Here is a 22,555-nt window from a genome sequence, read left to right as displayed (position 1 = left end):
TAGCTCTCGCGCCAAAGACGTGCTGTATATATCTCCATATAGGCACTGTCATCGTAATAAGTTTTCGGCACGCTTCGAGGCCGCTGGAATTCGTTCGTCATGCTTTGAATACATGTATTAAATATCAAGACGTGCCCGTGTGCAAGCGCATGAGCGCAAGCGGTACGCTTGCGACTCGTCTTTTGAAACTGATTTCAGCGGCCAGTACGAAATCTGCTCGACAGTTCTCTGGGTAATAAAACCTACCATCTGCCTTTCTAACTTTAAGAACGGTATGGCTTCTATGATGCTAACCACCTGACAACCAAAGGTCTTCGCCAACAACAACGAAAATGTAACGGATCATGGGCAAACGAGCAACTCAGCGAGCTCTACACACGCGTGTGCGAAACGAGGCAAGGCAACTTATACCAGAAGCGAACCAGTTCAGTGCGCCGGAACTTTTAAGTACTACGTGAAAGGCTGAAGAACTGCAACGATGGACTGCGGACGTTCTTTACTGATGAGCAAGCACTTGAAGACTACGCATCTGTCGCGGACTGTGGGGACAGGACTGCGGCTACTTTGTCACTATTGTGCTATCAGATGTAACATTTCCAACCTATAGTGACCGTGGACCAAGGCATAACGAAGTGCAAATATCGACGCTTTGGCCACATGTCTGACAGCAGCACATTGTGACCTTTACGTGACCTCAAGACCAGTTATTGTTGCACCAAGGCTTCAGAAGCTCGACTTGGTCGCCCACGTCCGATCGCCCACGTCCTGCGTGGAAAGCCCAGAAAAAAGCAACCCGGACAGTGGCGGTTGCCCAAAAAAAAAAAAAAAAAACAATCGACGCGGCGAGATACTTCGGTGTCTACGCATGGTGCCTTTTAAGAGTTGCGCTTTGGGATGTGGCCGATAAATGCCGCGACGCCGCAGGCAGAAAGCATTAGTCAGATTAGGCGCGGTGCTTTATGCAAATCGGCCTCTGGCCTCTTTCGCCGCGCAAGCTGCTCTGTAGTGGCCGCTGTTCTTAATGGACAAGCGTCGTCTTTTCCGCGTGGCACGGTCACGTGCGCGCGCGCTCCGGCGTCGGCATAATCGTCGAGCCACGGAGACAAGACGCTTCTAGAGAGAAAACAAAATCGAGGCATGCGTGAAAGCTCCGTTCATTACTTTTCTTTCCGTTTCCGTTTTGCTCTTTTCTCAAGGTAAACACTGCCATAACTCCATATCTAGCATCTCACGAACACGGAAAGGGTTGCAACCGGGGCTCGCGCAGGTTGTATGGCATAGACACTGTGCCTGGACACGTATAGAGTAAAAATGGCAAATCCAGTGCGTATTCACTCGACAAGGCAGGCGTATGGGGCCTGCCGATCATTTCAATCGGCGCACGCATCTACCCCGCGTTCGGTTTTCTCGTGATGCGTGCGCGAGGTTGTAGGTGCTTATTGGTACTATGTGCAGCTGCCCCGTTGTTATACCGCTCCAGTGAGATCGCGCCCGGCAATCATACGGAGCCCTTGTGCGGGCTTATCTTGAGACAGAACGCGCGCAAAATTGATCACTCGCGTTCCTAGTGCGCTCGTGTTTCTCTCATGCACAGAACGGAACCGATTACTGCTGCTTATCGGTGTTTCGATTTTATGTGCCCTAACCGATCATTTGCATATGAAATAGGAAATCTTAAGCTTGCCCTTGCTTGTAGCGATGACTAAAATCTGCGTCACGTACGTAAGGGGAATATCGTTGTTTTCGGAGCGGGTAACGTTACCGCAATGTTAAATGAAAATATAAATGTGCATAAAGTACGCCTGTGTTCATGGTACGTGTATACGCTCGAGACTGCTATGGAGGGAAGCGAACATGCACTTAGTGCTCTTGATTTTATACGCGAATGGACTACATGCCCAAGCCTGTCTGATGTCCATAAAGAAGTTTCGGTGCTTGCGTAGCAAGCGATAAGATTGCTGGATGTTTTGCCTTCCTGCGTCAAATGTGTCCGACTGTTTGTCCACACAGACGCTTGCTCTGCATACGTACCGATCTCCGTCTTTTTCCTTTAATTTTTCCATATCCCTCATAGTATATTACACTTGTTGTAGCATTTCAAGAATGTATTTAGTCAAGCTAACCTCTCTGTCTTAGGCGTAGCCAGAGGGAGGTGGGGGGTACATACCCTCCCCCCAGAATTTTTTCAGTTTGTGTGTGCATATATACATGTACGCACGCACGCACGTAAATATAGAGGGGCGGGTACACCCACCCCTCTCTCTATATAAAGTATTTGCTACGCCCCTGCTCTCCAGTTAGCATTAAACTTCCTTTCTCTACTGTTACGACCGGTTCTGTTCTTCTTGGCAGGCGCCATTGGGCGTGATCCTGTGAAACAGGCCTGTCAGTCAGAGGGTTTCCCCATAAGTCGGCGCTTGGACGGAGACGCTGCATTTTTCTGGAGAATGCTTACGTCCGCGGGGTCGAGCGAGCGTGGAATGCCGCCGTAGACGGGTTCCGAGCAAAACTTCGGGAGAATCTGGCACACCCCTTTTCCGGCCTTTGTTGTCGGCATGAGATAGCAGCTCTCGAAGGGTTCTCATCAAACCGCTACATTTCTTTACCGAAGCGCAGACATGAAGTTTTGCACGTGCTCAAGTAAGCTGTCCATCTTCCCCGAGTTCAACGACACCTCCCCTGTCCCCTTTCGGACTTCCTCCTCGCTGACGTTCAGGATCGGAGTCGTCGGGGCGTGGCGCGTGAGTTGTGTGGTGCACTGGTGTTCCCCAATTGGACTATTGACGTGACCCGTCGGACCCGAGTCGTGACACTGCGTGTTTCTTACGATATGGTTGAGCCTTGGGATAGTTGTTGCAGCATAACTCGATGTTTAAGAGCGCAAGGAGCGAGGACGACATGGGAGACACGCACAGTGCTCAACTTACAACTGGCTTTATTTTCCTGCTTACAGTAATATATACGTGCTTTTGACCATGAAAAAAAAAAAGGAAGATCACAGCAGACGAGGCATCAAAAAATTGCAGTTAATGGAAAAGAACAACCCATCGTCGATATCACATGTTGTGCGATAGAAATTCATATTCCTTGCTCGAAAGAGCAAGCGAAGCTACACTGATGCGCTCTTTGTCAAGTTTCAAAATTTCTTGGGCTTCTATGATATCGCGAACCATGCTACCTTTGTTTCTTGCAAGTACACACGCGCGTGATTAAAAAGAGGCTGGCATCCGCAATCCTGGCAATGAATTCCCAAATGCCCACTGATAGCTCTTTCTACATTGTACCTGTGCTCTTTAAGACATTCATTCAGGCACCTTCCGGTTTGCCCGACATATTAACTATGGCAAAACGTGCCATCAGGTGAATACTGGCGCCAATGCCCAGAAAAAAGTGCACCACCAAGCATAAAGACAAGTTCGCACCATGTGACGACTGCGTCGTGTATTGTATACCGCTATTTTGCCATACTGAGTGTGTCGGGCAAACCGGAAGGTGCCTGCGAAATGCACTCCAAAAATGCGTATTTTTTATTGCTGAAATAAATTATTCAGACGATTCTATTTAAAGGGGTGGTGCCATCAAATTTCGGGGCTATAACAAGCCTGTTGTGGGTTTCCTCTGTATGCAAGGACACTCCACACGAAGGGTCGGACACAGCAAACGTTTAAGATATATTTTAATTCACTTCCAAAGTGTACCTAAATGCCCATTCTCCCGACCGAAACCCATCGCTAGCGCTCCAACACTGACGTAGATCTGTAGGATGGGCAACGAAAGTTGTAGTGACGTCACACCAAATCTACTGTAGTAATGTGAGTGACCTCCGCACCTCCGCCACTTCCGCAACGTACGTACCGGCTGTAGTGAACTAGAATATATTCTAGTTCACTTTAGTACCGGCAAAGCATCGATTGCTACATCACTCGCCGAGTTTCGATCGCTTCCTTGCTAGTGCGTCACAGCCTTGTGTGGTCATGTGACCACGCCTCCTACACTTCTACGTCACTTTCCAACTTCGGCGCCCAGAAACCGAAACCGAAAGTTGTCCACATCAAAAGGCGATATTAGATTATTTAGCGAGAATACATGAATCTTGGTGCGTGCATCATGCTTCCTGGAGCTATAGGAAACGCTTACAGCAAAGAACGCGCAAGTCACAATTAAGAAACAATTTGTCTAAAATATTTTGCGTGACCGTAAAGTGACAAGAGAATCATTTTTGTTGTTACATACGCATGGTTTATTCGTAACATCAAACAAAATCCTAAAAAAAGACACTTATACGATTCTTATAAATAAAAATTATGCGTTGTATTCAACATAGCTCGCAGACATACAAAAATAAACACACCAGAATGATTTTCCGGTAAAAAATGTTCTTGCTGTAACACTAAGGACTTTGCAGCGTGTGATATAGTCTTTGAAGCATGGCTCCACAAGAGGGATTTGTTGCACTCCACACATATGTAGCGCGTTTCTTTCCTGTACATTTCCTGTATTTTTTCCATTACCGGTCTGATTGTTCTTAGGCGGCCCTTTGCATTAGTGAGGGAACTAAAGTGCAGCACTCGCAAAAGCGATTGACCGGAAGAAAGGAGTATCCAACATGGTGTCTTTGGACCAGTAGTCTCTCAGAACATTTTTCCGGACACGCCCATCAAGAACACAACCGTTAGAAAGCAGTACATTTCGGCAGGATCTGTATTCTGCCATAACCGCAGGCGTGACTTTTGGGGCAGCCTTCGCTTGGTAGTCTTCTTAGCATGCTTGTTCGTTTCCGCTATACAATATGCGAGGCTATAGCCCTTCGTCAAAGAAAAGCTTGAAGTGCTCGACTTTTTTTGCATCTGGCGGCAACGCAGAGCATGACACTTGTCCTGAACGAGTGTCGTCAAATGGAAACACGGATGAGGAACAGTGGCGTAACCAGGGGGGGGGGGGGCACACCGGGCCCGTGCCCCCCCCCCCTCGAATTTTTTTTCCCCATGGAATATTGAGCACAAGATGACACTCGACCCCACTTACCTTCCCAGAACCAATGTCGGATCAAGGAGGTGCCCCCCACCCCGAAAAAAATTTCTGCTACGCCACTGATGGGGAATAGTCATTTTTGATCCAGTCCGCATCGTCTCGCCGCGCACGCTTTCGAGATGTCGCTCCTTCATCATCATCCGAGTATGAACTCGTAAGTAAATCCTCCTCTGACGAACTGAATTAATCGGATTCTGATTCGGCACTTGGGGGAATAGTCCACATAGGAAGAATCGCCGCTTGACTCACTAGCAGCAGAGCAACCGGCGCGCACCTCCATGGCGTAAGCAACTTGCGTGTGTGAGCGCACGGAAGAAAGCTGTGTGGTTGTGCGCCCGTCCGGAAAGCAAAACGAGTGAAAAAGTTATAATAATCCTTCGTGTTATCGCCAACGAGATTGAGTTAGTTTTTCCGAATCCCCTAAACAGGAAACGCTACCGCGGCGGCATTGTTTGTGTAATGTAGCGCCGCACGGAAACAGATGTAATCGCGCCCCGGGGAGCAATAAACGAGAGAGTAACTAGCGGTCATCCTTTGAGAGATTAGAAATCAGACATCCATATGCTTTGCGGGCGCTAGAAACGATAACCACCCGAAGGACGAAACCGAAACCAGCCGCACCGCTCGCGCGCGCTCGGATGCGCAAGCGAAAGCCGGTGCGGAGCTTTGGAAAGAGAAGAAAAACAACGGAGAGACATTGGCACATGAAAAAAATTCCACGTATTCCCGAAGTGTGGCAGCACATGCCAGGGAAGAGAAATGATCGAGAAAGGCGCGCATTATAATTATAGTTTAGCGTTAGCGTGATAGCGGAAATTAAGGGAATAGCGTTACCGTGCTGCAAACGCTCGATGGGAAGCGATCTCGAAACTACACTAAGTTATCCGTAATACTCGGTCGTCGAAGCTACCCGAAGGCAAGCGAAGCCATTTTACACAGTCGTTTGCTACGAAAGAAGTGGATCCGTCCACACCAACCCTAAATTCAATTTGAAGCGGGCGTCCAAAACCACCGTCATGTTTTACGTACGCTACATTAACTACGAAAACGTGGTACCGCTAAATCTGAAGTACGGTTTTAGCGTACTGCGCATGCGCATTTTGATCCCGCTATTCCGCTAAGCCCGCTATCCCGCTAAGCCCGCTAAACTATAAATGTACGGCGCAAACCCTTTGGTGCCTGTTAGGTGATGCCGTACATGTATGGCGTAAACCCTCAAAGGGTTAAAGAACACAGTTACAATATAGAAAGGGCTATCAGTGGACATTTGGGAACTCATTGTCGGGATGGTTTAAAGCCGGCCCCTTCTTAATCACACATGTCTACTTGCAAGAAGCAAAGCTAATGGCGCGCGAAATCACAGAAGCCCAAGCAATTTTGAAACGTGACAAAGAGTGCATCAGCAGGGGCGTAGCCAAGGGGGGGGGGGTTCAAACTCCCCCCCGAAATTTTTCAATTTTACTTGTGTATATATACACGCACACATACAAAACGCACGCACGAACATACATAAAGCATGGTTGAACCCCCCCCCCCCCCCCCCCCCCGAAAAAAATTTCTGGCTACGCCTCTGTGCATCAGGGTAGCTTCGCTTGCTCTTTCGAGCAAGGAATATGGATTTCTATCGCACAACATGCGTTATCGATGATCCGTTGTTCTTTCCATTAACTGCAATTTTTTTATGCCTCGTCTGCTCTGATCTTCTTTTTTTCTTTTATCCTGGTGAAAGTTATATATATATATATATATATATATATATATATATATATATATATATATATATATATATATATATATATATATATGCGTGTGTGTGTGTGTGTGTGTGTGTGTGTGTGTGTGTGTTACTGTAAGCAGGAAAATAAAGCCAGTTGTAAGTCTGCTATGTTGTCCTTGTTCCTTGCGCTGTGAAACATCGAATTACGTCAAGGGCAGATATTTGGCCTTGTTGGTGTGACATATTCACATTGTAAAGCGCAGAACAGAAATGACAAGGGCGGGACAGGGAGTAACACACACACAAGCGCTTGTGTGTGTGTGTGTCACTCCCTGTCCCGTCCTCGTCATTTCAGTTCTGTGCTTTACAATATGAACATATCGAATTGCGTGTTTCTTGTTCGTACATCACCGTGCAGCGCTTGCCTTGCGGCAGTTTATTACTGATACATGTGTTCAGTGGCATTCAGTGTACTTAGATTTAGGTGCACGTTAAAGAACCCCAGATGGTCGAAATTTCCGGAGCCCTCCACTACGGTGTCTCTCATAATCATATCGTGGTTTTGGGACGTTAAACCCCACCACGGCCGGTCTAGAGGCGCGCGCTCGAGGAAGGAGCGAGCGCGCGCCTCCAGACCGGCCGTGACCCCACATAGTATTACAGACGGAAAGATCCGTGTGAAAGCCCACTCACGCGATTATCAAATTTCACAAATATCAATTTTTTTTTCAATAGCCCGACAAGTACCTCATGCTCACGGACAACCCACACATTTTTGGTTATATGCGGCGCGACTGAGACGAAGACAGGAGACACATATATGCACACCCGCCTCAGTCGCGCTGCATATTTAACCAAGCTTGAACCAAAGTTCTATTGCCACAATTTCTCCCTTTCACAACAACCCAGCTGACACTTTAAGTTGACGTTAAATGGATCCTAAAATGGTTCTAACTTTTTTTTTTTTACAAGTTCGTTGTAGAGTCGCGGTGCGTATGCGCCATGGTGATGTTCCGTACTACGTCGAAGAATTCCCATTTCGGGCATTTTTCCCTGCACACGTCGAAAAAAATCCCAGCATATTTTTATTTATTTATTTATTTATTTATTTATTTATTTATTTATTTATTTATTTATAAATACTGCTGTCTCGATTTCGAGACATATCAGGAGTGGGTACATATATTAGTACAAACAGCAAATTAAAGAAACGCTAAGATTATACAAACAGATAAAGATACGATATGCTTACATAGCTGTACAACAAAAATCTTTCTTCAGGTGCGAGTACAAACGTTGATGGGAATACAGAAAAAGACAACCGCTAAGACAATGCAAACAGATTAAAACTAGATGTGTATTCGTAGTTTCTCAACGAACTCATCATGAGTCAATGCGCGAAGCGAACCATCCAAGTTGTTCCAGATTTCAACAGTGAATGGAAAAAACGAAAATTTAAAACAGTCAATACGTGTCCTGAAAGGAATAATGTTTAGTCTGTGGGTTTCCCTGCACAATGGTAGTAATGCGCTCGAACACACACACACACACACACACACACACACACACACACACACACACACACACACACACACACACACACACACACACACACACACACACACACACACACACACACACACACACACACACACACACACACACCATGCATGTGTGTGACATGTTTGCGAATATTCAAATCATTGCTAGAACCTGTGCTCCTGCACAAAACAAAAACATTACCTTTGTAACTCATGTGATTATGCTCATGTGAGTATAGACCTTGTCAACGAAGGCTCCCTGGGAGCCGCCATAAGCCTCTCTGGGCTGTTGTTAACATGCGTGACCCCCCAAAAATGCACTGCCGAGGCTGTGACGTCAGCTTTTGTACTCCCTTGCAACAGCCCTTCTTCTCTCCGTTTAAAATGTGTTGTATTTTGAGTCTAACACCAGGAGTGAACAAGAAAATTTTCCGTATAATTATCGGAACAAATTTTAAGGGTCGTGCCTTTGCGTGCTGCATACGCCAGAACGAAATGCAGAAATTGACGAAGCAGCTCACAAAAGACAAGCACGCGCATATAAAATTACGCAAACACAAGTGGTGTGTTTGCGTCATTTTTATGTGTGCATTGTTGTGTCTTTTGTGCGCTGCTTCATCAATGTAATGGCTCACCACTAGCCCAGTCTTACATATTAAAGGTGTACGGAGACCTTTTTTCGAAGGCGAGTTTGCTCTGCCATACAAATCTCCTGTATGCAGAGACGGCTCTGAGCAAGTGTGAAGCTCAGCAAATGCTGATAAGATATTTTATTTTGATATTAAAGTCAATTTTTCTGTGGCGCACCTACTGACATCGACACTAGCTTGACGTCAGGCTACGGTACTAATTCTGGTGACTGGTGAGCAGTCACCAGAGCAGTCACCAGATTACCAGATGGCCCCTTGTGCGTCATCAAAACTTCCAAAATGGCCGCTTGTGCGTCATCAACGGAGCCACGGCCTAGCCACGGTGCGGAGCGGCAGTGGAAACGTCTCTATATATTGTGCGAGCACGTGATGAGAAGCTGATACCGTGTTATGACGTCAGGGTGCAGTACGAACTGATACTACCTTTTAAAAACATGCTGTAATTACCTTTACAGGGCGCACTCGCGCTTAGCACTACCGTTTCTATGCTCTTCAGGGCTTGACCTTTCACTTGACGCAAAAAAAAAAAAACGACAACTGAAGATGTTCGTGTCAGCACCCCTCTGTAGAAAACGAAAGCGCAATCGCTATGTTTTTGTCATAATAGGGGAATGCACGTCCGTTCCTGAAATTCCCTGCAATATCGCGAAGGTACCCTTTTTTCCTTTCGTCCAAAATGACGCTGAAAATTCCCCGTAAAAGGGAAAATTCCTTGCACGGAACACCGCTGATATGCGTGGTGTGCATGGCATGATATGAGCAGCGAATCGCAGCGCACGAACACGATCTCTTATCGTGCTCACCTACCACTGTTTGCGACATGTGTTGTGTGCACATCAAAATTTTTATTGTAAATGTTTCACGGCGTTTTTCGCGTTACCATTCCGTGATTAGACACTTTGACCGATAAGCTTTTCGTTGCGCTAAAGAAAACAGGTACCATAAAAATGGCACCCGACAGGACATTGTCGTACACATTGAACGTGACGGTCATCGTCAGATGATTTCTGCTTCAGTTTTTTTTCTTCCGTGGTGTTAGTTGGGAGGGTAGAGGGAGGGGGGAGGGGAGTCGAGGCCGTTTTTCAGCATAGTAAAGAACAAAAAACACAAACGAAAATGCGACCCTGCAAATGAAGCCTAGAAACGTTCTGTCAATTTGACTCCAATTTCTAGAGTAATCATGCCGGTCACCGTCTTAGTAATGATGTAGTAATGACACAGTTCTCTTGCGTGCCTGGGCATGCTAAGGGGTGATCGCTGTGCATGACCTTCCTGGTTACGCCAAAAATTTCGAAATACAGCGAGTAGAGCTAAGCACAGCCGTATTTTCACATATGCGGTTGGCAACAAGTGGTAAAAAAAAAAAATACTATTATGACGCGGGATGTTTGTACGCGTTACCAGCGTTAGTATGCGTCGTCGCTCAGGTGACATCTGAAACTACTGTCACCAGCGCTCTTCGAATGCATCCTTGGACATTCGGAAATGTATTTTTTTAAGGTACGGTCATAGTCTCACCCTTATGCGGGATTTCGTGCTGATGGTGCGCTTTGTTTTGACGAACGATGTGCTCCCCTGTGGCATCTGCAGTGATTTCCTCCACTGTGTGCTTCGAAACTCACGACAGTGAGAGAACAGCTGACCCTAATGTGGCTGCCCTTGATAAGCTATCAGAGGCTATCAGAAACACCACACATGCAACGAAAAGTTTCGTTGCGTATCTGGTGTCTCGGATAACGACACCATTGTGATGAGGTAGGGATTATATATCCGCGTCCTTTCTACTACTTTTAACTACTTATAACTGTGTAAAATGCCGGATACCGATATCTAAACTTCGACCCGAAAGAACTTGCACAGATTACCACACCTAACTTTATTATCACTGCATCTTTCCTCGCTTACTATCTCTGAGATAGATTTCCAAGTCGACTATCAGTAGCGCCTGCTGAGATATATCAGTATGCGCTATCGAAAGATAACCGATAACTCTCTGATAACTGTGCTTTTGAAGGAAATCGTGTGCATTCACAACCATGCAAGTAGCAGAGCAGAGTATGAGCCCATCACCCAAAGGTTTGCCTAGCTCGTCAGGTTGCATGGAAACCAATTCCCTGCTTCTGAAGAACCTCCTCTCTCCTCCCCCCCCCCCCCCCCCAAAAAAAAAAGTAACTGTATATGTTTAAGTTGTCACGACATCCAGAGCTCTGAATATTGTTATTGTTTATGGTACATGTTCTGCATGGATCCGGGCACTAAAGTGTTGCCTCCTAAGAGGTTAAGTCATGCCAGCCTCTCACATGTTTTATCATTCACTGCATAGGAAAAGCCGAGGAGGAGCTTGAGGAGTTGGCCGAGTCCCTGCAGCTGCCTTCGGAGGTGCTTGCCCTGCGTGAAGGCAGTGAGCCATCTCCCGAGCTGAGTGTCTACACGCGGGTCATGCTGCGTGGAGGCACACTTTTTGGGCCTTATGCTGCCCACCTGGTCAAGGACCCTGGCCAATCTGTCAGTGCACCCCTCATCACTGTGAGTAGCTGCGCTTGCCAGTACACCAAGGTTTAGGAATCACTTTGTCTAGTCAAGCACTTTCGCTCACTAATGGGTTTTCAGACTAATAGCTTATATAGCTTTGCTACTTCCTAGTCAGTATGCTAAGCTTACCTCTCGCATAAATATGCACAGCACCATTTGCCACGTTTAAAAGTTGCATAGCTAAATGCAAAAGGGAATTTAAAACTGATTAACATGATGTTTAGGATAGTTGGAGGTTGTAGTACCTAGTCATCATTTAGCAACAAGCAAAGCACTTCTTAGAAAAAAAATATTCATGGTATTTTATCTTCTTTCATGCCGTTTCTCTCGTTAACAATTAAACGACGAAGTATACGGTGTCTTGCTTCTGCTGTTGTAAGGCTGTCAGCAGGTGTCTACTGAGACGGGGGAAAAAAAGGTCTTTAAGTGGTTGTCCACAGTGTATCACTCAGTGACAAATTTGTCTAGATGCTGTGGTGTGACTCTCAATAGAACTACAAAATCAGGGACATCAAAGCAGTTTGCTTGCCTCACTTCCTTCGCAGAGCTCCTGAAAGATGCTTTCGGAAAGGCTTGGACAGTGTTGACGCTAACTGGAAAAGTAACACCAAAGCCGCAGATCTGGTGAAAATGTGCATAACATCGCACTGATCTTGGTCGTAGTTGAAGTTAATGATTATTCCTGTAGAAGTAGTGATTTCAAAATTGAGGATGCTCATAGCTAGCATTTTGTAATGTCTGATAAATGGTTGATAAGTGAATCACATCTGCTCACAGATGCATTATTGTCAAATGTTTTATCGGTTTATCGGGCACAAAAGTGCCCAGTATACGGGATTTGCAAAAGAAAAAAAGACTGAATTCTTGCTTAGCTTAAGAATTTATTCTCTAATCAAAAGTTTTAGTCTCTCAAGTTTTAAAGCCTGCACTATATTAGAAGGTTCACACATTAACAGAGTGAAAGTTCCCATTTGCCATGGAGCCCATGTACTGGAGGTCTTTGTCCTTAGGAGTACATATGGTATCAGTTGCATGTAAAGTCTCCTGAGGATGTTCTATAATTTTAACACCTTTTGTGTACATATATATCGTGTACATATATGTGTACATATATTGTGTACATATATTGTGTACATATATATCATTGATTGATTCAGTTGAGTCGATTGACCTGATTGATTACTGATATTCTAACACTGAAATTGAAATGTAAGCATTTAATGTATATTTTTCGCCTTTTTGAATTCTGTGTTTTGTATGGCAATTTACCCCTCCTGCCTGGGCCCATGTGGGCCTGCAGTATGTTGTAAATAAGTAAATAAATAAATATCTATGCAGTTTTCCTGTCTTTTCCATGTGCGTCCATCTTCTTCATTCATTCAGTAATGAAGTAGTTCATGTAGGCCATCAGAAAGGCTTTATTGAGAATCTGTAGATTAATGTTTGTTGTTTGGGATGATGAGTGGTCTTTACTGTCTGGCATGCAGATACAAAGCAAAGAGGGCAGTGCCACCTACCTGAAACTGAAAGAGGCAGCTGGTAGCTGGTTGAAGACACTGCGGCTTGTCCAGGAGAAAGAAAGTGCTAATGCAAACCTTTCTCTTGAAGGTTAGTTATTTTTGGTGTCCTGTCCTCATGTAAGCTTGCACAAATAACATGTTGGCGCAATTCTAGTGCACACCTTTTTTCCCTAAATAAATTGTGTCCTTGAAGTAATATTTGAATTACTTTGAGCACGAAATTTTGAAACAGTGAAATGTGACCGTTTAACCTATTTGCATTGTTGAGTATCTGCAATCTGATGACCTATAGTATGCAAGCACTCTACTATGTGTGAATCGTGATGCTGAAAATTAGCAGGATCGAATCCCGGCCGCAGTAGCCGCATTTTCGATGGAGGCGAAAGCTAGAGGCCCATGTACAGATGGGTTCACTGTTAAAGGGAACACTTGTGTTTCGGGTATGTCCGGATTTCGCTCTCCTACAAAAGCATAATGGCTTAGATTTGCATAACACTACTGGTGGTTGACAGCTCCGAACCCTTATGATAGACTAGTAACGTGCACGAACAATCTTTCCGCATCCACTAGCCGTTAGGGGGCCAACAAAATTAAAGTTGCTCATTCGATTGTTCCCTTTAACAGTGGACCGTACTGTACTTAGCTTTAGGTGCACGTTAAAGAACTCCAGGTGGTCGAAATTTTCGTAGCCCTCCACTACGACATCTCTCATAATCAAATCATGGTTTTGGGACGTTAAACCCCAACAGTTATTATGATGCTGGAAGCTAGTATTTGAGATCCTTTCAGCGCTTGGTAAATTGAAGTTGTGTGATCAAGCCAAGTAAGTTTGAATGTGGAGTGCCAAAACAGACAACACACACGCTGAAATAGATTTATGCAATGATTCCTGAATGTATAACAACACAATGTGATGACTCTTTTCATTTCTGCCACCGTCTTAGTAGTATTGTCTTTGGGTAGGTGACAATATTTCACCTTTAGCAATTTAGGAGTACCACTGCAAACATATGTGTCCACCATCGTGTTAGCACCTGTCTTTTTTTGCCATGTCTGCATGCTTTCACACTTTCAGAGGGGTATGGCTAGCATTTTTTACCTGGGGAAGCTCCAAGCGATCCCATGGCTAGAAACTATTTAGTTTCCCCATCATTGCAGATTTCCTTGAGAACTATTGTGTTGACTTTTAAGGCTGGCTAAAAGATTCCAAATGTCTTCTTTTATTTATTTCTTTGTTTATATTTTTGTTCCTTTGAAAAGTTGCACATTAGGTCCCTTGGCTTTGTAGATGGATGAAGGCTAGAAAGCAACTTTCAGAGCATTCATGCTGCATTCAGGCTTGCTTGCTTGTCAAGTGGAGCTTTGAATTTTTTTCACGGCATTTTGATATGTGAACATTTTTCCTTTTATGCAGGTGATGAGGTGTGGTGCAACCTGACACGTGACATTGCTGCAGACACAGAACTCCTGGCTCATTTCACTGCATCTCCACAAAACAAGCAGATGTTGCCCAGCACTGAGAGTGCAGCTGATGCTGACACCTTGGTTGATGACATTGACGTTGTTGTTGACGACACTGATAATGTGGAGTCAACTTCATCTGCTGCGGAAGAATTGAAGAATGGTGTGAGAAGCCGACTAAAGACAGTTTCCAGCTCACCTGTTCCTACTCCCTGTAATGGCCCAGATGTACCAGTGGCAGCTGATGATGAGACGAAGGCACCTGATGGCACGGAAAACCACAGTGCTCATGCTGAAAAGGCTGAATCACCAAAGTAATTGCTTTTCGTATGGTAAAACATACTTAGCATTTCTCTAAGTTAATGTTTAAGTCAGCAGAGCACATATAAATCTTTCGGAGATTACTTTGGTCTTGTTGGTTTATGACAACAATGTGATGATATAAAAATGGCACAAGAACAGGGGAAGCAGCCTGTGTGTTACTTCATCTATTCTTATGTCTTGTACATTATTGTTCTTTTCGAGAGATTTACAATATGGGAAAAAAAGGCAGAGGGGAGAAAACAGATAGCAAAGTGCCTGTTCTTTTTTTTATGTTCTGAATCTCGCACCAAAGACAACAATGTACCGATAGCTTAGCCACTAACTTGCCCAAGAAGAAATGAAATTCTTTGGTCTTTTGTTGTTTGTTGTAACACTGCTGCATCATAAATCGGTAATGCACTTTCATGTGCTACAGGCAACATAGTATAAACAAATATGAGTGAGAGGAATAATGGGATCCAAGGGGCTTGACATTTTTGTTAGTAAAAACCGTACGAAGAAACAGACAACAAGGTCAGCTGTAAATAGGGTGCACAAAAATATTCTGAATGTGTGGCACCCTTGGCTTGTTCCGTGATAATTGATGGTAGCGCAGGCCAAAGACACGGACAAAAGAAGGCACATGAGACACCACAGCGCTAACTTTCAACAACTATTTTATTACCAGCTGATCCCGCTAGTATATGTACTCTCTCACGGTCATACATCACGTGTGCGTAGCTCTGACACCCATAAAATTGTAACCTACACGTGTACATCACATACATGACCACACTGTATCAAACGCATTTTTCTTATAATGCTTATCCACGAAGCAGTTTATCGCGAATACATGTAATCCAGTTCCTTATTTGATAACACCACTGACGGACTGCTCACACAAGCTGGATTACATGTATTCGCGATAAACTGCTTCGTGGATAAGCATTATAAGAAAAATGCGTTTGATACAGTGTGGTCATGTATGTGATGTACACGTGTAGGTTACAATTTTATGGGTGTCAGAGCTATGCACACGTGATGTATGACCGTGAGAGAGTACATATACTAGCGGGATCAGCTGGTAATGAAATAGTCGTTGAAAGTTAGCGCTGTGGTGTCTCATGTGCCTTCTTTTGTCCGTGTCTTTGGCCTGCGCTACCATCAATTATCATGCAACCATACCAACAAGCCCAAATCGCCACCCTCATCGACTTGGCTTGTTCATTTGCGTGTGCCAAGTCACCAATGAGTAAAAAAAAATTAAGCCTGTTTGACAGTACAGGTTTTATGTTTTTTAACACTCAAAATGATGTTGAGATATTTATGTTGAACAACTCTATTTATAGATGAACATATTAGCATTTTAATTTTTGTTTTTTAAGTTGAGATGAAAATAAATATATGAGACCATCATATGCAGGCAGTGGCTACTTTTTTTTACTTGGTGCAAGCTAGAATTAAAAACAAAAAGGAAAAGCACGTGAAGAATTGTTTTATAATAACACTGCACTACTTGTAGTAAGAGAAACAACCATGAAAAATCCAGAGGTACTACAGTCATACTTACTGTTTTTACTAAATTTTATATTGACTTCGAAGACGATTGTGAAACAGTCGACATGTCGGTAATTTTAAGTAAAAAATATTCCTATCTAAAGCTTTTCTAAAAACTCCTCAAGGCTTTGACAGTCTGTTGAACTCACGAAAAAGTGGAAATTTGCCAATTTATTTCTCCAAGGTGGCACCGAAGGCATAAATGTCTGCTTTTTTTCATCCATGCTGTCATGTGGAACATGCAAATTAGACCAAGGAGGCCTTTCGAATTTTAGAAGCAACATTGCAGTCCTCTTTCCAATAACGAATGGGTGTGAGTAGCACGCTTCACTGTATGGCGGTTCTCTCTTCCTGGTATTAGTGCTCTTCACCGCAATACACGGTTGTGTTCTGGTGGAGCTTATAAAGCATAATCACTTTGGTGCATATATAAAATCTCTACTGTACACGCCATCCTTTTATTCAGACACACACCTTGCTCATTTTTCTTTCGTAGGTTGTGCTGCCCTTCATATTCAATGCCCCGTTTCACAGTATCCACCAAAATACAGTGAAACCTCGGTGATACGAGTCTCACGGGACAACCAAAAATATTCGTATCATTCGAAATTCGTATCACCAGAAAGCATGGAAAATTAGCATGCGACAAAAGAAAGCTGGCGTACATTTTCATTTATTGTTTTTCAGGGCCGCAGCAACGTCAGGAAGAACCCTGAATGATTGTCAGTCAAGTTTTTAGATGTCGGCAATCATACCAGCACTCGTAAATATATGGCCCGTACGCGCATATTTAATTAATGAACCAGGTGTGTTGTGACCCGCGACAGCAGTAGCCCCTTCCAAATTTTTACTATGCTTTTTTGCATGACAGCGAAGTACTGCAGCGAAAGTAACGAAAGAAGTGCTTTGACGCGATGGATCAAGGCCACAAAATAACAGAACTGCGATCCTGTGTCATGATTTTGTTATCGCATAGGTGTTGGGCATGTGTTTTGTGCAATTTACGACCGTGCTCGCACAAATGTGACCACTACGGTTGCGCATGTTGATGTGGTGAGGCGTGACTCCTTCGCCAAGACCGTCCTCGCTTTCTTTCGGTCCTAGTCCCCCTTTAGAAAAGTGTTTTTTTTACACCGTGATTCTGACGATCTGGCGGCGCAGCGCGCATGCCCATGTTTGCGTTCCCGCGCTCGCACGTGCGTGGCGTGTCTTCCGCGACAGCGCGGACAGCACCTCTTCGTACCTGAGCGGTAGCGTACATTTGTATCAAACGTCGCTGGGTGAAAATCTGTTCGCAACAACCCTACTCCATTACAACGCAGGCCAATGGGCGTTGGCCGGGACCAACGAAAAATTCGTATCACCCCGAAATTCGTATGAGCTATGATCGTATCACCGAGGTTTCACTGTAGTGTCGTTTCGTTGGCATGAAAATGATCGCTTGTCAGTTAGGAGAAATGCGCTTGCAGGAGTGCGACACAGTGTAGCATTTGATATACCGAATGTGCAGGTGAACAGGAGTTCAATATACGCATAGTAAAGCGCAGTACTTTTGCATTAAATTTACATTGCGATGTTATTACTGTTCGTTATAGGCAGTAATTCGATGTAATCCCAGTTCGACTGCTTTTAAGTATTACATTTTGATTGCTGATGGTTGTTTCTGCTTCAGTGTTATTTGAAACTCAGGTGCTAAGCGTAGAGCCAAATCTTTAGATACTTTCTTCATTATCTTACTGCAAGGGGTACTATCTTGGAAGATGCTACACTTAGCAGTTTTGTGTACAAACTTATGTGGCATGCCTGCATATTTAGGTGTGTGTGTGTGTGTGTGACAAGGGAAGAAAGGTCATTGTATGGTTTGCTTGAGCAGACCTTCTTATATTTCGTTTTTTTTTTTCTTTCTTTTTTTCACAACCGCCTTTACAGTGAACGAGCGCTGCAGCCTAGTGAAATTATGAACATTCAAGTGAAGGTGGAAGCCTGCAGCCCTGTTGCGATTCCAAGTGGTCAGTCATCTGAGGACCTGCCTTCTGATGATCCAGATGGAGATCCTAAGGTCACAAAGAATGAGCAACTTGCCACAGTAGCTTCCAAGAAAGCTGATTTGCATCCTGAACGCATTAATGGTTACAGTCCTCTGGCTGGCACAAGCACTGCCATGCTGTTGCAGCGGCCTGCTATTGTTGTTCAGCAAGGCAAGTTCAGCTTTTTATGTCTTTAAATTATATTTGTGCGGGATATACACTAGGAATGGCATACTCAAACCTCGTTATAACGAACACGGATATAACGAATTATCGGTTATAACGAAGTAAATGAAGAATAGTCTTGTCATAGCTACAGTGTTATAAATAAACGTTTATAACGAATTTTCGGATATAACGAATTTATTTTCGTGGCAGATGCAACTTTGTTATAATGAGGTTTGAGTGTATAAGGTCTAATAACCCTAAAAGCACACTAATGTGAACTTGTGTTTGGATGCGTCTTGTCTTCTACATTGCATATTCCACTAATGTGCCAATATGTGAAGATCAAAAGCTGTAGCTTATTTATGAAACACACAAACAGGGGAGGTGATCAGGTGACTCTGGCAGCGCTGTTATGAACTTCAGTAAGTTATCAATCAATGAGGCTCTTGTGGTTAGTTGATACCTTCATATTTTTTTTGTTGAACATGATGAAATGCAATGTAAATGTGTACATTGTTTTTCATTGTTATGTTTTTTTAAGTATACATGTGCTGTAATTGTATCTTCTAGGCCTTGGAAAATGCAAGAATAAATAAGTTGCAGCCCTAGTCGTACCAAATAGCACTTTGATAAACAGCTTCGTGTGAGGCTCAACCTATGGTGCACAACCGACATTTCAATAAAATAAATAATAATATCTGGGGTTTAACGTCCCAAAACCACGCTATGATTATGAGAGACGCCGTAGTGGAGGGCTCCGGAAATTTCGACCACCTGGGGTTCTTTAACGTGCACATAAATCCAAGTACACGGGCCTCAAACATTTTCGCCTCCATCGAAAATGCAGCCGCCGCGGCCGGGATTCGATCCCGCGACCTTCGGGTCAGCAGTCGAGCGCCATAACCACTATACCACCGTGGCGGGGCAACCGACATTTCAAATGGTGTGTTGACTCTACACGAAGAAGTGGATAGGAAACCATGGTTCAAACCCTGTTATGAAGGGCCTGCATGGCCTCCCACATGGCCTGCGGGAGCCTGCATTTGTATGCGCTGCGTGGAAGTAGTTTGTGAGCTGGCATCTTCTTTGGCATGCACTGGTAGCCTTCCACCTTGGCGGGCTGCTTGGCTTCCTGCATTCATCAGAAAAGGTTTTGCTTTTAAGGGAAGATTTAGCAACATGCTGAGAGCTTGACATAGATAAATACATATGCTTTTCCACTTCCATTTGGGTAACGCCAGCCAGCTGAACCAATATAATGAAGTGGTGCCATGCCAAAAGCATCACATAGCTCCGGTAGCAGCACCTAATTTTCATCACCACTTTTTCACTCACAGTGGGATGAAAGAAATGAAGCTGTCTTTGTGAAGCCTGTTGACATTGCTGACTGTTTTAACAAATAAAGGATGTGTGGATGCACTATGTTTTTGTTAGGCCAGAAACATGAGATTGGAAAAGCCAAATAAAGCCAAATAATATTCGACCACCATCTTTTGTGTCACTTTTCTCTGCATACATCTCTCCTCAGCATTCCTTCCTATAAAACATTGCTTTCATCTTCATGACAGCAACGTCTCACAATGTGCATTCACGTGAACTGAACTGCTGGTTGCATATTTGTGTTATAGCTGTAAACAGTGGAGTGCATAAACATTGTACGGCAATATAATTGTGACCTGTGTGGTGCATAGGAATAAGTAAATACTAGTATGAGGTTACACACTGCTTAGGATGAAAACAAAGATAAGTATATATGTGTAGCATCTTGTGTTCTTAAGTTCTAAAGTGTTACAAAAAGTTAACTGAAGTTTGATTCAGCAGGTACTTTGCTAAATTTTATATTTAGTGAAGTACTGATTATATAGGTTGTATGTAACTTTATAAATAATTTATATAAATTATAACAGCTAACATTACTGATAAAATCAACGTAATCGTGGACTGTGGTTATTATCTGGTACTTTCTTTTTCCCAAATCAGCAATGGCTTTTGACACAATTGAACGCAGCATTTTATTCACAAAAATAAGACAGTATCCATGAATTTACTTGGAGGTGCAAAGATGATGATGACACAAGAAAGTGAAATGTCTGTAGTGCTCATCCTGTTTGTTCCACCTTCTTGTGTAGTCGTCTTCTTTGTGCTTCAAGTACATTCGTGGAGGTTTAAAAACTTGTCCATGTTCCAGTTATTTTAAATAAAAGAGTATGATAGATTAGCTTTGGCTTGCAACTTTTTCTGAGTTTTCCTATACATATATGAAATGGCTGATCTCTCTCATTGGTGCTGTTGAAACTTCCTTGCTAGCTTGGTGCCACAATCACTTGCAGTTCTATTGGACTATTATTCTACTTCGTCCACTGCACTTTCCAATTGCTCCTTTGTTGTTCTTTGAAAATGCTGCAAGGACACACCAACCCCAAGTCTGGCTAATGATGGGACTGTACATGGATGCTTGGTTCAGAGCAGAACTAATGCAAATGCAACCAACTGCTGCCATCCTCCTCCTACTGACAGCTGCTAGCACTACGATGTGCACAATGTTTGATAGTGGTAGCATTAACATGAAACATAGATGTCACTGTCTTCAGTAAGAAAAAGAAACCCTTACATTGAAAGTGTAGCAACACGTTTTGTGACATTCACTTAGAATAGTCTAAAACGATTCACTATCAAAGGATGAGAAGCTGTCAAGTTTCTCACATTTTGGCTGAAGCAGCATATGTGCATCACTCTTCACTCTTTGATGGATTGCCCACTTGGAGCCATCCCTCTAGTGTTACTCAGCGCAGTTATCCAGGACACCTGTGTAACATGTCACTGAGATGCTGCATCCCTTATGTTGTGACCCAGTGCAGGGGTGCATCCGCTGCAATAGGAATGATGTCATCACTGACTTAAGCCAAACAAGCCCTCCCTTCTATCTTGCCTTTTATGCAGCTGCCTCTGCAGACTAACCAGCAGCATCACAATTCATCTGGCTCTTCAGAGAAAGCTTGGCTTTAAATTGGATTGGAGTGAAACTTTGAAAGATTATGCTTTGCAGAATATTGCTGAAGTTACAAAGGTGTAGGGTAGCTGCAGAAATCATAAGGAAGCATCAGAATCACATTGATTGAAGTGAGGTGTAGAACTGATAAAGTGGTGAAAACGATACCTCTATAAAAAGAAAAGTCAGTTGGGTCAAAATTTGGCAAGAATATGAAGCACCTTTAATTTCTGTGGTGTGACTTTTAAGAGTTTGAAGCAATTACGGCAGACAGAAATTAACAAGAAGCAGCAAGGACCACTTGTACACTTCTTAAAAGAGTGAAAATGTTTGTTTCTGTGAGCAGCATAGCCAAGATTTCAAGCAGAAAATTTGTGCGGCTATAACTTAATCCTTCCTCATATCAATGTGATACTGAAAATTTCTTTGTGATGATAGTGGCTAGCAGTGCATGTCACAGGAATGTAGTGTCCATTATGGCCCATCATGGCGCCGTGGCTTTTAACATAAAATATTGTGGGATTCTAAGCTTTATTATATTATCTTTTACCGTGTGCTTGTATTTGGCTCCAGTGTTGTTTGTTAATGCATATAGAGAATGACTGCTATGTATCGATCTTTAATGGCTGTTTTTGATCTCACAGGATAGTGATGTGACAGCACTAGAAACTTTTTTGTGCACTGACTCCTACATGTAACATTGTTCAACCCTGAGCATGTAATAAATAATTCGAATAGAAAAATCTATAATAAGTTGGTAAGTGCTTATTCATGTTTTAAATGTTTTGTATTGTTAGTTTGTTGAAGTTGGCTATTGAATATTTGCAGCCTTCGAGTGTGGCATGTGTGGCATCCAATTCAGCAGCGGCAAAACATTGAAAGCCCACCAAACGTTCTACTGTTCTCAGCGAGGTGAGAAGGCTGCCTTTATGCCAGCACGATCACAGGCCGAGGCTACTGAGGATTCTTTGCCACCTGTCTCGCCTGGCCAACGTGAGTGCCAGTACTATAATACTCCTTTCTTTTTCCAAATAATTGTCGAATGGCTTCATTAAAAGA

At 43.6% G+C, this 22,555-nt stretch overlaps 1 protein-coding gene across 1 annotated transcript in view; it reads left to right on the top strand.

Annotated features, from left to right (window-relative positions):
• Positions 1 to 22,555, top strand: part of LOC119404469 (zinc finger protein ush) — a 541,895-nt gene that overhangs the window by 508,288 nt on the left and 11,052 nt on the right. Inside the window, exons 2-6 of the mRNA XM_037670976.2 lie at positions 11,263 to 11,465; positions 12,959 to 13,079; positions 14,406 to 14,766; positions 18,242 to 18,510; positions 22,325 to 22,489. Of these exons, the coding sequence (XP_037526904.1) occupies positions 11,263 to 11,465; positions 12,959 to 13,079; positions 14,406 to 14,766; positions 18,242 to 18,510; positions 22,325 to 22,489 (1,119 nt within the window). The remainder of the gene's footprint in view (positions 1 to 11,262; positions 11,466 to 12,958; positions 13,080 to 14,405; positions 14,767 to 18,241; positions 18,511 to 22,324; positions 22,490 to 22,555) is intronic.

The sequence above is a fragment of the Rhipicephalus sanguineus genome, chromosome 1, assembly GCF_013339695.2.
Source record: "Rhipicephalus sanguineus isolate Rsan-2018 chromosome 1, BIME_Rsan_1.4, whole genome shotgun sequence".
NCBI classification, from domain to species: domain Eukaryota; kingdom Metazoa; phylum Arthropoda; class Arachnida; order Ixodida; family Ixodidae; genus Rhipicephalus; species Rhipicephalus sanguineus.
Note: the sequence above shows the minus strand (reverse complement) of the source record. Positions and strands in the feature narration are given on the sequence as shown.